Genomic DNA, 15,112 nt, shown 5'->3' with positions numbered 1-15,112 from the left:
TGCCCTTCAGTACCCCTGAGTGTCAGGTGACCAGTCCCACAGATCTTACCTTCCCTGTGACAGGTGGAGAAGGAGACAGACAGCAAATCTACTGCTGGATGCACGTCCCTTTGTGATCTCCAGGGTGCAAACAGATTGGACGTGCCTGGGGGAAGCGTGGTCCTCCCACACGCCAAAGCAAAAGTTAATGCTGTGCTCATCAAAGATATGAACGGGGGCGCCTGGGTGGCTCAGTCAGTTAAGTGTCCCAGTTCAGCTCAGGTCATGATCTCACGGTTCATGAGTATGAGCCCCACGTGGGGCTCTGGGCTAATAGTGTGGAGTCTGCTTGAGATTCTCTCTCTCTCTCTCTCTCTCTCTCTCTCTCCCCCCCTCCCCCGCTCCGTCTTTGCCCCTCCCCCACTTGCACTTTCTCTCTCCATCAAAATAAACGAATATACTTCTGAAAAAGACATGCATAAAGGCAACTCTCTTTAAAATTTTTTTCAACGTTATTTATTTATGTATTTATTTATGTATTTATTTATTTATTTATTTATTGAGAGAGACAGAGAGAGACAGAGGGTGAGTGGAGAAGGAGCAGAGAGAGGGAGACACAGAATCCGAAGCAGGCTCCAGGCTCTGAGCTGGCAGCACAGGAACCTGACACGGGGCTCAAACCCACAAACTGTGAAATCGTGACCTGAGCCGAAGTTGGACACTCAACCAACTGAGCCACCGAGGCGCCACAGGGCAAATGTCTTGAATGGAGGAAAAAACAACAAATGTGATTTAAAAGTGCTCATAGCTTTAATTACAAGAACCGTTCCTGAAATAGAATGATCTGGACTCTGGCTGATGGGGTGTAAGCATGAGCAGATACAAGGGATGGACGGGTTTACCTATTGTCTACTGCTGGTCTCCTGTCCCTGCTCCATAGTCACGGTGGAGATACATAGAGAGAGACAGAGCTCTGTGTTTGATGGTTTGTATGTTGAGCTCCTCTGGCTGTGGGCAGTGACAGAGATTGAGAAACCTGGAAAGGTAGGTGGGATGAACTACTGAGACAAGAGAGGGCAAGAAGGCTCAAGACCGAACACGGGGAGCCACCAACATTCTGTGGATTAATGACCGAAGGACAGAGTCCGGAAGCCATGATCAGAGAGGAGGAGGGAGTGTGGTTTTGCAACCATGGATGTGGTTGTACCTCTGACCCCGTGAGCATTTCCATCCCAGACGGTCACCAGCACAAATCATTCCTGCATCTGGGGGCAGCGATGTGGGGCTGCAGAGGGTGGGGGACGTATGGCAGTTGGCCAGACCAGTTGGTTCCCATGGGGAAAAAATTTTAAGAAGGATGGAGGGATCAGAAGGTCCGTTAAAAGACCAGGGAACCAAAAGGCTGGTGGGTTTTTCCTTGGGGCCCAAATGCCCTTGGGAAAACAGACTTCGGAGATTGGAGGGGGCAGAATCAAGAAAGTAGAAAGACTACTCTACGACTAACGGGCAGAGTATTAGGTTACATAAAGCACAGGCTGACTTATAAGGAGGAAATGAAAATCGTACGTGGCTATGCCTCTAACAAAAGCAGCAAGGAGCCAAAGGACTCTATTCAGATGCTCATGCCATATTCACACAGAGGATAGTTCCAGAAGAAGCCAACTGTTGTATTCAAGAGAAGAGTCATCCTGAGTGACCGCACAGCAGACAAAGGAAGAGCTTTGGTAACACGCCCCGTCTTCCTTCACCGCAGTTGGGAGAGCCGACAGGGCTGGATCGAGGCACAAAAGCACAATTGTTTCCATTTCTCTTGGGTCCAGCCAACTAGCTTTTAATTAAATGAAAATAATAAGCATCCCAGTTCACCTGGGGAGAACGGAGAAGGGGGCACGAAAGGAATCCAAGTTTCCATCAAATACTTCTTGGTTCATGGTGCAGCGCTCTAATCACCTGGAATTTATTGTCACCGGGTTCTTCTCCTTCTCCGCTGTAGCTAGTAGAGTAGAAATTGAATTACGGTGACTGAATAATTAAACGAATCACAAATAACTTTGGCATAGCAAGCTTTTTCTTCCCCTTCACCTAAAAGGATGTTGGCACTGACATCAGGATTCTCTGTCCTCCTCAGGAGCCTTGAGGCCTGACTTCCAAAATTAGGGTCTTAATGTCCTTGATAGAAGTTCACATACAATAGGAAATGTAGGGAGCACCTGGCTGGCTCAGTTTATGGAGTGGGTGACTCTTGATCTCGGAGGTATGCGTTTGAGTCCCGCGTTGGGTATATAGATTACTTAAAAATAAAAATCCTTAAAAATGTTTCTAATGCTTATTTATTTTTGAAAGAAAGAGAGAGAGACAGAGTGCAAGCGGGGGAGGGACAGAAGGAGAGGGAGACACAGAACCCGAAGCAGGCCCCAGGCTCTGAGCTGTCAGCACTGAGCCCGACACGAGGCTCAGACCCACGAACCGTGAGATCATGACCTGAGCCGTTGGACACTTAACCCACTGAGCCACCCAGGTGCCCCAATAAAAATCTTTACCAAAAAAAAGAAGGTAAAGTTTAGGGGTGCCTTGGGTCAGTTGGTAGAGCATGCAACTTTTTGATCCCAAAGTCATGAGTTCAAGCTCCCCGAAGAGGCCCCCATTTGATCCCAGAGTCATGAGTTCAAGGCCCCTGATTGTGAATAAAATAAAAGATGAAATTTAAGTGTTGAGGAAAGATTTAAAACAATCTTCTATAAGAATCTTATCTGAAAAGAATATTGATAGGAACGACTAGGACCTTTGAACGTTCATACCTATCTCGGGCATCCAACAGAGATCGACAATTGATAATGAAGATTTAAATATGAAAAAGAAATCTGGCTGGTTTTTGTTTTTGTTTTTGTTTTTGTTTTTTGCCAAAACAGCAAGAACAACAAAATACCCCTAGTAGTAGTTCTTGGCAAAATGAGAACCTGAAACATTTCAGCCTTGTTGCTTCACAGAAATCAAACCAAAATCTCAAAAAGGCCTTCTGAACTATTTGCTTATTTGTTTTCATAAAATCATGAACTTGAAAGGACCAGAGAGTGGTGGGTCCTCCTTATTTCCGGGCTTGGGACCACCTGAATGAGGCAAAAGGCTATGGCATCACTGACTCACACTTGTCTCCACCAAAATCCACTGCTGTGTCCCCAAAACTCGCCCTGGAGTCAATGTTGTAGTCCTCCCGTGTGCAGCCTGGGGCCAGCATCTTACAGATTCTGCAGGGCTGAGACATTCCGGGTGTGTCCCTCCCCAGGACTTCTGGGAGTGTGGGTGGGGGTCTTTGTGAAGGAGACACTCCCACCTGACAAAGAACTTCGATCCTGGACCACCTGGCTTCGGCTGATCGAGGCCCTGGCTGCTTTCTCTGCCCCAGCTCCATTTCCGGCCGCCCGTACCTTGCCCTGAATCAGGTGCAAAAACGGGTTTCTTTCACCATCTCCTCTCAGCCGGGTTTCCTGGATGCCGATTTCCTCTCTCCTCCATCAATTTACGATTCTTTGAACCGCTCTCCTGGCCATAGCCCTTCATGTTCTGCTAAGTTCCCGTCCAGTCTCCTGGCAAACCTACCTGTTCTGCTTCGGTCTCACCGACAAGACCCAAGCCTGCTCGCGAGAAGGGCTGTCCTCAGGTTCTGAGCCCCAGGCAGAAGCGCTGTCTCAGTTTAACAAGTGGGGGCCTAAGAGATCTAGTCCCACAGCTCCAGACAAAGAGAGCCAGGTTAGAGAGTCACTTACACATTCACGGGTTCAACAAATACCAAAGGCACCAAGCAACTCTGCCTCTGGACAGGCTTTCGGCTATTACACGGGAAGCTCAGTAGAGGGCGCTCCTGCATTATAACAGCTTAGCATGGGGGGGGGGGGAGGGGGCAGCGCGCCGGAATCCAGGGATCCAGTCGGAAAATGCAAATAACGCCACATATTCTCGGGGAGCGTGGGGGCATACGTGCCCGTGTTCTGATATTTCCACCCAAACACATTCCGCTCTGGATAGGACGCTCGCTTGACATGTCATGGCGTTTCCCTTACTGAAGCAAACATACGAGTGATGCAACGTATGTAATTCCTCTCTTCACTGGATTCAGTCAAAAGTTATTTTAATCCGTGGCACACTTCATTCCCCAACCCTTCGGAATATGTCAGGATACAATTTCAAAAAGACGGCGGAGCTACCGTATTCTGTTCCCCGGAACTACCTGAGTCTTTTTCTGGGTGTCGAGCCATCTTGATGCAGGAGGGAGAGGAGCTGAAAAGTCACGGCCGCTGGACGTGAAGCGCATCTCAGGCAAGACAGAAGGGCGCGCCGCTTTTTGAGAAACGGTCCTATCCTGATAAATGGGGGTGCAGAAGGTGGCACCCCGCGGCCAGTATTTTCTGCTCAGTGGAACCCTTGCCCCGGGGGGCCAGGTGTCACTATGCAAGGGCTGTGTGGACGCTATAAAACCCCTTTCTTTGCTGTTGGCAAGGCTAACATTTACTGAGCACTTACTCTGTTCCCCGGGCACGGTGCCAAACCCTTTTACGCGTATCATTTATTTGTTTCTTATTTATTTATTGCCTGTGTTATTTAATCTTTGCAACCACCGGTGTTAGACACAGTGTAGACATGAGGAGGTCGAGAACAGTGAAGTAGGCAGTGGCTAGAACGTGCTGGGAAATACAGAGCGTCCAGCCAGTTTCTGCACGCTTCCCCGGGCGGGTAGCCGCAATGCTGTGTCCCTGTACGAAGGAGACTTAGCTAGAGTCTTGGCGTTTCTGACACGGTAGTGAAAACTACTTTCCTTTACATAATCCCAGTGTTTTTCAACTTACATCCATATGTGAAGGCAAGTCACCAGCTGACCCAGCTGAGTGACATTTTATGTGTTAGAAGTTAAATTATCAACTGTAAAATCAACTTATCGCCTGGTGAGTGAAATTAGAACGTAGAGTGGCTGCTATTCAGTTACAGTGAGTTGCTGTTTAACGGCTCTGTTCTGGAAGGCTATTTCATGTTTATTAATCTGTCTTCTCTACTGGACAACAGACGGCCCTTTATTGCTAAACCCCACCATGGGGTGCAAACTCCCTAGGCAGTAATTAGCACAGCATCCAGAGGACACATCAAATGTTTTACTAAAATATTTCCTTTCTGCTACCCTTAAAAGAAAACCAAGATCTGATGGCGGGTTGGGGGTGGGGGGGTAGATGCAGGTGAGAAAAAGGAGCCCTGTGTTATGATCATTAGTGGGAGCAGGGGCGCCTGGGTGGCTCAGTCAGTTAAACATCCCACTCTTGGTTTCAGCTTGGGTCATGAGCTCACCGTTTGTGAGTTCAAGCCCTATCACGGGCTCTGTGCTGACAGTGCAGAGCCTGCTTGGGATTCTCTCTATCTCTCTCTCTCTCTCTCTCCCTCCCTCTCTGCCACTCCCAGCTCATGATCGCGTGCTCTCTCTCTTTCTCTCTCATAATAAATAAATAAACTTAAAAAAAAAATCATTTGTGGAAGCCAGATCCAGAGGGTTCCTCACTGCTCTATCACTTTCCAAATGCCCAAGTCCCAGGCTTGTCTGGGGCTGGCACCCAGCCTAGGCCCTGCCTGTAACACAGAGCAAAGAAGGAGAAGAAACAATCTCATGAGAAGGTGACTATCTCTGGGGCGGACCTTCAGAAGAGCCGAGAAAATCATTCCCAAAACACAAAATCCTGCCTTCCCAGGGTTCCCAATAACCAAATGACATCATTATGAACTGGGTGGACATCTGTTATTTTTGCTTACTCACTACCACTTGCCCTTTTGAGAACAGACGCCTGGATACTCTTTGGGAACCACCCCTCCCCACTTCTAGCCCCCTGGGCCATGTCTATTGGTGTGCTCCACCCTCCTGGACAGCGGTCTTGACCCCAGAGTGTGCTGAACGGGCCGAAAGGGTGTGTTCCCCGGGCTTTTCTTGCAGTTATTGGGAAAGAGCTACACCTTTCTTCTTCTAGGATCTAAACCAAGGCTGTGAGTCCAGGGATGCCAGTAGGAAAAAGAATCGATACAAAGAGAAACAGAGAGAGGCCTGGTCTAAGACTTCCTTGGAGCTCCTGGATCTAGCCATGCCTGAAGACAACCGTAAGCATAAAACTTTTCAGTTACATCAGTGAATGTATTTCCATTTTGCCCAACCCGGTGTGAATTCCGTTTCTGTCTTTTGCAACTGAATTCACGTTGCTTACAACTTCATTCCCTGTTACATTCAAACAGTGTGTGGGCAGTGTGTGAACTGAGGGAGAACAGCAGGCCCTGGGCCCTGGGCATGAATACCACTGGGCTTGGAGCAGGCAGTCCTGGCTCCACCCTGGCAAAGTCCCAGGTGCCTAGGCCTCGGTCTCCTCATCTGGACCCACAAGGCCATTTCCAGCCCTGACATTCCAGTTCCAGTCCCTAGACCCCGTCCGGACCACCGGGACTGCAGTGACGGCTGCCACCACGGGAGTCCCAAAGATGGGATCTTCAGGTGTGGTCTTCTCATTTATTTTACCACAGCTTGTGCAGGGGAGGTGGTCAAGGAAAGCATTTCTGTAAAACTTTGGTATTTGTTCATAAACGTTGTCATTTTCATTTTGTCCCTGGTGGCCCCATTCCTGTCTTTTCTGCCTAATAAACTGGAGTGTTGCAAAGATGCTAGGGGCCATTTCAGCCACCGGCTGCCTCTCCGGAGCAGCTCGGGCCCCAGGTCTGTGTTACCCATAATGCACCCTGGGCTTCCTCTGCACCCAGAGGACGCGCATTGGTTATGTTTCCAAACCAGAATGAAAGGCGCTGCATTGGAGTGAAGGCACAGGGAAACCGGGGAAGGGGAGCTGGTGTTGATTGTAACCCACGGTGCCATCTACTCCAAGCCCGGGACTCATTTTCAAAGTTTCAGGCCCCAAGAGCGTCTGGCGCCCCAAGGGAGGCGTGGTTCACCTGTGAGCAGGTGGGTCTCAGGTCTGAGTGGAGAGGCAGACCGCGCTCCCCCATGATAAGGCTCCCGAGGGTGCCCGCGCTGTTTGTGGCAGCCTAGAGTGCTGTCTGGGAAAGGTGAGTCGTCTAAGCCATCTGGGAAGCAAGGCTTGTGGCCTAGGGTGCAAATGCCTCTCCTTCACGGTGGCCCCCACAAGGCAAGAAACGCTGGACCTTGGGGGCTCCGTGGGCGCAGGCCTGGGCTCGAGGCGCAACAGTGGCCCTGGAGCCCCAGGAAGAAAGCGATACAGGCCATCATGGAGGGCCGGGGCCCCCGGGCACCGCAGAGGGCGCGAGAGTGGGGTGCGCCCGGGCCGGGACAGGCGCGGGGTGCAGGCTGGCGGCTGCCTGAGGCCCGCGCCTTCCTTGCTCCTCTCCGGGGGCCTGACCACACGGCCCCATAGCCCCCCGCGGGGCCCTCTACGCCCACCCGGGAGCTCCCCAGCCCCAGGGGCGGAAGCTGTCCTCGCCTGCCCCCTCTCGGGCCTCCGGGCCGCTCCAGGGCCGGCTGAATGGGGACCCCCGAACCCGCTCCCCGAGGCAGGCTGTGCGGCCCAGGCTCGGAGGCTGGGGGTTCCGGGAGCCTGGAGCTATTTTCATCCGATGCGTCAGCCGGCCCGGGAGGAAGAGTCGGCCCCGGGCCCATTGTCTGCGCGCGGCGAGGGAGGGGGACGCGGAGGGCGATTTCGAACGCTCGGAAGGCGCGAAAGCGGCGCGCGGGGCGGGGAGGTGCTCGGCGGTCCGGGGGCGGCGGGGGGCGGGGCCCGAGGGGCGGGGCCGGGGGCGGGGCCGGGCGCCCTCCCGCCGCTGCAGGCTGGCGGCGGCGGCGGCGGCGGCGCGGGGACTGCGGGGGACAGCCAGGCAGCCGCGCGGGTAGCGACGCCCGGGGAAGCCCGCGCCCCGCCTGCGCCTCCGAGGCGCGCTCGGGAGCGGGAGCGGCCCCGCGGCCCTCCCAAGGCAGAGGCGAGCGCCGGGAGCCCGGAGCCCGGAGCCCGGAGCCCGGAGCGGGCGGGCAGGCGGAGAGCCGGGCAGCGGCCGGAGCGCGGGGGCGCGGCCGGAGGCAGCCGCAGAGCGAGCCGGGGCCGGGGGGAGGGCGCCGGGCGCGAGCCCCCCCTGCGCGGCCGCCGCGGAGGCGGCTTCGCGGAAGACAAAAGCCCGCCGGAGAGACGCGATGCCCGGCCGGCGGGGGCCCGGGGACCGCGGCGTCTGAGCGCGCCGAGCCGAGCGCCTCCCCCGGGGGGGCCGCCGAGGCCGGGCCGGTGCCCGCGGCGGAGGGCGACAGGGGCTGGCCCAGGTGCTCCCGGCCGCTTCGGGCCGCGTAGCTGCTCGGGGGGCGGCGCCCTCCCGCCGCAGCCGCAGTGGCCGGCGCCGCAGCCAGGAGCCATGGGCAACATCTCCTCCAACATCTCGGCCTTCCAGTCCCTGCACATCGTCATGCTGGGCTTGGACTCGGCCGGCAAGACCACGGTGCTGTACCGGCTCAAGTTCAACGAGTTCGTGAACACGGTGCCCACCATCGGCTTCAACACCGAGAAGATCAAGCTGAGCAACGGCACGGCCAAGGGTATCAGCTGCCACTTCTGGGACGTCGGCGGCCAGGAGAAGCTGCGGCCGCTCTGGAAGTCCTACAGCCGCTGCACGGACGGCATCATCTACGTGGTGGACTCGGTGGACGTGGACCGGCTGGAGGAGGCCAAGACGGAGCTGCACAAGGTCACCAAGTTCGCTGAGAACCAGGGCACGCCGCTGCTGGTCATCGCCAACAAGCAGGACCTGCCCAAGTCGCTGCCGGTGGCCGAGATCGAGAAGCAGCTGGCGCTGCACGAGCTCATCCCGGCCACCACCTACCACGTCCAGCCGGCGTGCGCCATCATCGGCGAGGGCCTCACCGAGGGCATGGACAAGCTCTATGAGATGATTCTGAAACGCAGGAAGTCCCTCAAGCAGAAGAAGAAGCGGTAATGCGCCCGGCTGTGTTCGGGAGCGAGCGGGGAGCGAGCCGGGGGCGAGCGAGGGAGCGAGCAAGTCAGGGATGGATGGATGGATGGATGGATGGATGAACGAAGGAGCATCCGCGCCCGCGAACAAAGACAGAGAACCAAAGCTATGCTTCGAATTTTTAAAACGGAGTCTGTGCACCCAGACGCAGGACTAGTGACTTAACCTGGGTGTGTATACCGAGTTGCCAGCCTGCCCTCGATCGGCCCCCACCCCCAGCTCAGGGGACCTTTTGTCTGAACGCCAGAGCTACTAATGGGTGGGGGGCGCTGGGGAGTGGACGCGCCTGGCCTGCTGTCCGCCCCTCCCGGCCCAGGTGGAAAACTCGGATGTCAGAGACAAAAGCGATCTCTTCCGCCGCCCGCCACAAGTTGGGCTGCCCCGCCCTCACTGGGGCTCCCACCTGTGAGTCACCTGAGGTATGCGGCTCCCAGAACCCTGGGAGCACCTATCTGGGGGGCAGGTTGGCAGTGGGAGGTGCTGGGGGGGGGGACGGCCTCCCCCTGCATTCGTGGGCTGGGGAAGCCGGATAGTTTTATGTCACAGGGCAGGCCCCTGTTGAAATTTCATTTGTCCTGCTCTGGGCCCAAACGAGGTGGTGGTGATTTGGGCCATCAGAGGACTGCCTGGAACAATACAGCAGCCCGAGAGCGTGGGGCGCCGCGCTGGCCTTGGCCGGGGGGATGGCCACAAAGCTGCCCCTTTCCTGGTGCTTTTATGGTGGCTACGGAAGACCAGTTCGGTTGAGAACTGCTTTTCAGCCTGGAATCAGACATCTTCCAGATGGTTTGGACCCTGTCCATGTGTAGGTCATTATCACACAAAGAGACCAATAAAAATTAAAAAAAAAACAAAAAACTGTTGGAGGTGGTGGCAAATGATATATTTACTGTTTGCAGGATAGTTAAAGGTTTTTAAAGGGTAAGGCTCTTCTTGGCGTAAATGCTGGATGGGGTGTGTGTGTAGATACAGGGACCTCCCTCTGTCCTGTGTAATCGGCATAAATACCTAGACCCATATGTGTGGAATCTTAAAAAATCTCTTAGCCTCCTGATTGGTTTGTATGAGCACACCAGCCGCAGATGTGTGCTGAATTGCAAGATGGTTTTTTGCAAGGCCGTCTCTTGTAATACGAACAGCTTGATGATGGGTTTTGGTTTTCAGACATGTTTTTAAGAAATTCTACAAATGAATACTCACCTTAGAAATATTCACCTTAGGAAAAGAAAAAAAAAAAAAGACTCCGCTCTGCCCTTTTAGATCCTTTTACGCTGCAAGTGGGGACGTGTTCAAATTTCTAATTTGGTTCATCGTGGCCTATCTGGTTTGAAGCATTTCATGAAAAATGTCTCGTTAGAGTATTTGATGTCATGCGCCAAAAAAATAAAACCCCACCTTGTTGCAAAAGCCGACCTCGTTGCATGGATTTTAAAAGCAAAGGAAAAGCACAAGGAATGAGGTCCTTCCCCATCCATTCTTGTGGGAACTGGCCTGCTAGGCAAATGCATACAGTGAGTGCTTGGGATCAGAGAAAGCGTGTGATGTAATGATCACCTGTACTCAGGCACTTCGCGGTTTACTTGAAAGAGGCTTTGGAAAAATAGATAAAGCGAAAGAAGAAGAAATACATATTTTTAATAATGTGATTTAAAAATCCTTTATAATCAGGACTGAGTCTTAGTTTGCAGAAGCTGTCATTTACCCTGAGACACAGTATCAAAAAGGGAAACTTCTACTTACCGTTTGGTTTTCATTTCCTCTTCAAATTCATGTTCACAGGTAGAATTTTGCATATGCACACGCGCGCGCACACACACACACACACACACACACCCCACTGTGAGGAATTTCTTTACGAAGGAGGCCTATAGAGCAACTGGGCATGATCATGCTTGAGCATGTGAGGTCGTCGGATTATATACCCATGCCTATTGTCCATTACACTCAGAAAGTTAATTTAAGACCCAGAGGTGGTCCTGCCTTCCTGCTTGAAACCCAATTCTTACAGGAAACCTTTTAAAAGAGGAAACCTAGCAGGCCCATCATCTTCCTTTTATCTTTGGTCGGTGTATTTGGTACCTCCCCAAGGCTGGTATTTTTGTAGCAACTCAGTAGAGAAAATAGAGCTAAGCACTGTCAAAGCCTGCAGGATTTCGGTTTACGTTTCGACAGCGTAGTCACTGATTTCTAAATGGGCTGGTCCCATCATCTGAAGATTCTGTATAGAGTTATTAAAAAAAAAATCCCCATCCTCCTTTATTTTCTTCACATGTAACAATTTCTTATGCACTTTGACATTTTGGTAGGGCCACGCTATTGAGAGAATAATATATTTATTTTGTGACATTGAAGATGCCAAATGCTGTAACCACCTCGTGCTAACCATCCTTAGGTTCGAGATCCCTGTTCAAGTCCCGTCATGCTTTACAAACGAAGCGAAATGACTTTGGTTTTTGCATTATCGATACTTAGGGGTGCAGTCAACTGTTAGTAAATTGTGCGGTCAAGTAAGGCCCCTGTGGTGTATCAACCAATAGTTAAGAGTCTCCGTTGATCTCTGTGGTGTTTGACCTAATAACAGCCCACTTTTGTCTCTGACCAAACAGAGGAAGCACGCGTCAAGTTACCTTGGCGTGGCCTTGGGGGGGGGGGGGGAATCCTCTCCAATATGGCATCAGTGATCTATTATGCCTCCTGCCCCTTTGAAGAATGAATGGGTTTCACACGGAGGAAGTTGGCCTCCCCACGTGAGCTTTCGAAAGGTTCTCCCCTAGACACAAGGAGGCCGGTTTTATTTCAAGCCGATTCTCTTCACAGATTCTCTGTCATGGTGTTGGGACTGTCGTCTCCTGGTTTCGGTTTTCCTTTCTGCTGCTGTAATTCTCTGTCCTGAACGTCCTCTTCTGGTCCTGTTCCCTTTTATATGCATATATGATGCTGTGAACAGAAATAAATTATTTATACAATCAAACGTTTGGGGAAGTTGTCTGGATGGTTTTTCAAGTTGCCCTTCTTTATTCCTAGGCCTTCTTTGGGGAGTGACTGGATGGCTCACCAGATGGCCTCTGGGGCCCGCCTGGGGCTGGATCAAGTCTCAGTTTTTCTGGCTTCCGTGTCCAGCTCTGTCCTGAGCAGAGGAGTGTGAGGGCTGGACTGCATCATACACCTGTGCCTGTCCCCCTACGCCTGCCGCCCTACGGGGTGCCTGTCCCTGGTCCTCCCAGATCCTTCAGGAAAAAGGCCTTCAGTGCCACGCCTGTCCTCAGCCTCTCAGTTTATTAAAAAAGGTCATGATTTGGGGCGCCTGGCTGGCTCGGTCGGTAGAGCATGTGACTTTTGATCTCAGGGTCGTGAGTTGAAGCCCCACGCTGGGCATAGAGCCTACCTAAACAAACAAAACAAGGTCATGATTGTTAATCATTTCAAGAATACCATGGGATTGTGTAAAATTGGAAGTCGCTGTGTGCTAATATAACATGAATCGTCACAAAGCTGCTCAGCGCCTAGACCTCCTCTGCTCCGATCTGGGCTGAACCCAGAAGACATCCAGGACTTTGAGTCCTCTGCCGTAGAAGGTGCAGTGAAACAATCGTGTTTTGTGCCTGTTGTTGGGGAAAGGCCCGCTTTCTTTCTTTTTTTTTTTTTTTAACATGTATTTATTCTTGAGAGACAGAGCACGGGCGGGGGAGGGGCAGAGAGAGAGGGAGACACAGAATCTGACACAGAGCCCGACGCGGGGCTCGAACTCACAAACTGCGAGATCATGACCTGAGCCGAGTCGGACGCTCAACCCACTGGGCCACCCAAGCACCCCCCCCCCCCAAAAGGCCCACCTTCTGAAGAAAAAGCGACTGGGGCTGACTCCGCAGCATTCTGACAGGGTCAACACAGCCACACTCGTGAGGGCGCTCAGCAGATACCAGGCCACAAAAGCAAGGGCCCCTTGGGTCTTAGCTCAGGAGGCAAAAGGATCCAGTTTCAAATTTCAACTCCAGCGCTTAGGGCCTCCATCATTTTCCTCTCCATTTCTTAGCCTCTTGAGCCTCGATCTCCCCATCTGTAAAATGGGGTCATAGTGCGTGCCGGGGAGGAATAAACCCAATCATAACTCGGCTCCAGTGCTCAGTCAGCAGCCCCAGCTTTGATCACGGGTCGCTAGCAACACGTGGAAAGCACTGTAATTCCACCCGACCACAAGCATTTAAGTCAGCTTGCTGCAATCTGCCCTTCACCCACACTTCTTGGTGCCCTTACGCTCTGGAACCTAGCCTGCACCCCAGGCCCAGGCAAGAGTGGAGTCCAGGAAGTGTCTGTGGACCATCCCGGGCGTGTGGTCTCCCCTTCCAGAGCTCTGCGAGGCTGGGTGAGGGGCCAGACGGAGCTGTGTGGACCACTGGGTCCGCTGCTCCCATGGCCCATCTCGCCAGGCTATGAGCCCCCCGACGGGGTAAGGCCTGGCTCCGTGGCAGCCAGTGCGGAAAACCACCTTGAGCAGGGAGTGAGTACTCCCTAATTATCGGCTGCATGACTGCATTCTCGTTGGTTAGTTTTCGTGGTAAATTTTAAACCTACGTACACCAGATGCATATAAACTTGCATACGTTACACAAAATAGTTATTTCCCGTGACATGTCTGAATTAAGGTGAAAACAGACAAACTGTGAATATCGTTCTTCAAGATCACGGTCATGAGATGAATCACTGCTGTGACTTCGCAGAAGGAGGTTGAAACTTGTACACAGGGTGGAAACAGGCATGAGCCTAGGGGTTTTTCTTAAAAGATGAGCGAGGCTTGATTTTATCGTCCCTGTTGCTATAGAAGCTAATGTTTAGGAGCCAGATAACATCAGAAAGGCCACAGATGCGGGGCGCCTGGGTGGCTCAGTCGGTTAAGCCTCCAACTTCGGCTCAGGTCATGACTTCGAAGTGTGTGAGTTCGAGCCCCGCGTTGGGCTCTGTGCTGACAACTCAGAGCCTGGAGCCTGCTTCGGATTCTGCGTCCCCCTCTCTGTCTCTCCCTCCCTCACTTGTGCTGCCTCTCTCTCTCAAAAATAAACAGACATTAAATTTTTAAAAAAGAAAGGGCACAGATGCCATTTTTAAGTCCTGACACCTGAAAAATTCTTGAAAACCTATTTAGGGATCGGTGCTCTCCAGATGAGTAAAAATACTAGAAACCGAAAGAAGACAAAACCTCAGCCCTTATTTTGTGGGGCCAGCCTTCATCCAACGGTACCAGGTGAGACTTGGCACCTGGGCAGTGTTGTTCATTTGATGTTTTCCAGGAAAGTCACCACAAACCGTCCCCTTCTGTACCCTCCTTGCACCCTCCAGCACCCCTGCACCCTCCTGCCAGGGGGGATCCTATCTGCACTGTGTCCAGAACTCACGCCCGCCACCATCGACACGCCAGAACAGAAGCCCAGAGCCTCGCCTTCCCTCCTCAGCAGGATCCAAGGTCCAGGAAAATCCAAACCCTCTGGTACCACGTTCCATCCCTGAAGAATTTTCTTTCCGGTATTTCCTTCAGGAGGCTGTTTGTGTCCAGGGCAATCCCTCCCCACTCCACACAGCCCCCGGAAGGGTGGACATGGGGTATCAGTGCTCCTGCTTTGGGGTGCAGTCTTCACAGCCAGCTCTCTACCGGGGTCCCTCAGCAACGGTAAGAGGCTGAAGACCCCGGCCCCACCCATGCCTCGCGGTGTTTACAGAGATAAAGTGACGAAAGAGAGGAGAACACAGGGCACAGGGCAGGTCCAGAAGCCTGCAGGTCAGCACAGCACGCCTGGACTGTGGCCCCTTCTCTGCTGGGCCGGCTCTGGGTTGCAGGGACATGCTGTTCCCCTTGCTGTTAGGGACGAGTTCAACCCCCCGCCCCCCACCCCGCGTCCCCTCTGTGTCTTCACTGATGAGAACATCCAAAGCCGACTTCCAGGAGGAAAGCGTCTCTCCTCGTGAGATTCTGGGACGTAGAACCTTTAGTGAAAGAGTCCATTAAGTAACTCTTGGGGAAAATGAGGCTCCGTACCTCTGTCACTTTCAGGCTTCTGCTTCTAATGGCCACGCACGACTGTTCCTTCCTTAAACACTAACTCCCCGTGCAATTAATTTCAGCTGCCCGTGTCTCACGAAAGCT

At 52.8% G+C, this 15,112-nt stretch overlaps 1 protein-coding gene and 1 non-coding gene across 2 annotated transcripts; both read left to right on the top strand.

Annotated features, from left to right (window-relative positions):
* Positions 1 to 7,786: 7,786 nt before the first annotated feature.
* ARL4C (ADP ribosylation factor like GTPase 4C) lies at positions 7,787 to 11,947 on the top strand. Its single transcript, XM_043578226.1, has one exon. It carries the CDS (start codon positions 8,362 to 8,364, stop codon positions 8,938 to 8,940), a length of 579 nt encoding a protein of 192 aa, XP_043434161.1. The 5' UTR covers positions 7,787 to 8,361; the 3' UTR covers positions 8,941 to 11,947.
* A 331-nt stretch (positions 11,948 to 12,278) lies between these two features.
* On the top strand, positions 12,279 to 12,351 carry TRNAK-UUU. Its single transcript has one exon. It is a non-coding gene; the product is annotated as a tRNA-Lys (tRNA).
* Positions 12,352 to 15,112: the final 2,761 nt, after the last annotated feature.

This window comes from Prionailurus bengalensis, chromosome C1 (genome assembly GCF_016509475.1).
Source record: "Prionailurus bengalensis isolate Pbe53 chromosome C1, Fcat_Pben_1.1_paternal_pri, whole genome shotgun sequence".
NCBI classification, from domain to species: Eukaryota; Metazoa; Chordata; class Mammalia; order Carnivora; family Felidae; genus Prionailurus; species Prionailurus bengalensis.
This window is presented reverse-complemented; position numbering and strand designations above follow the sequence as displayed.

Coding starts and splice junctions, on each gene's coding strand:
- ARL4C (XM_043578226.1), top strand. CDS start 8,362: ATGGGCAACATCTCCTCCAACATCTCGGCCTTCCAGTCCCTGCACATC.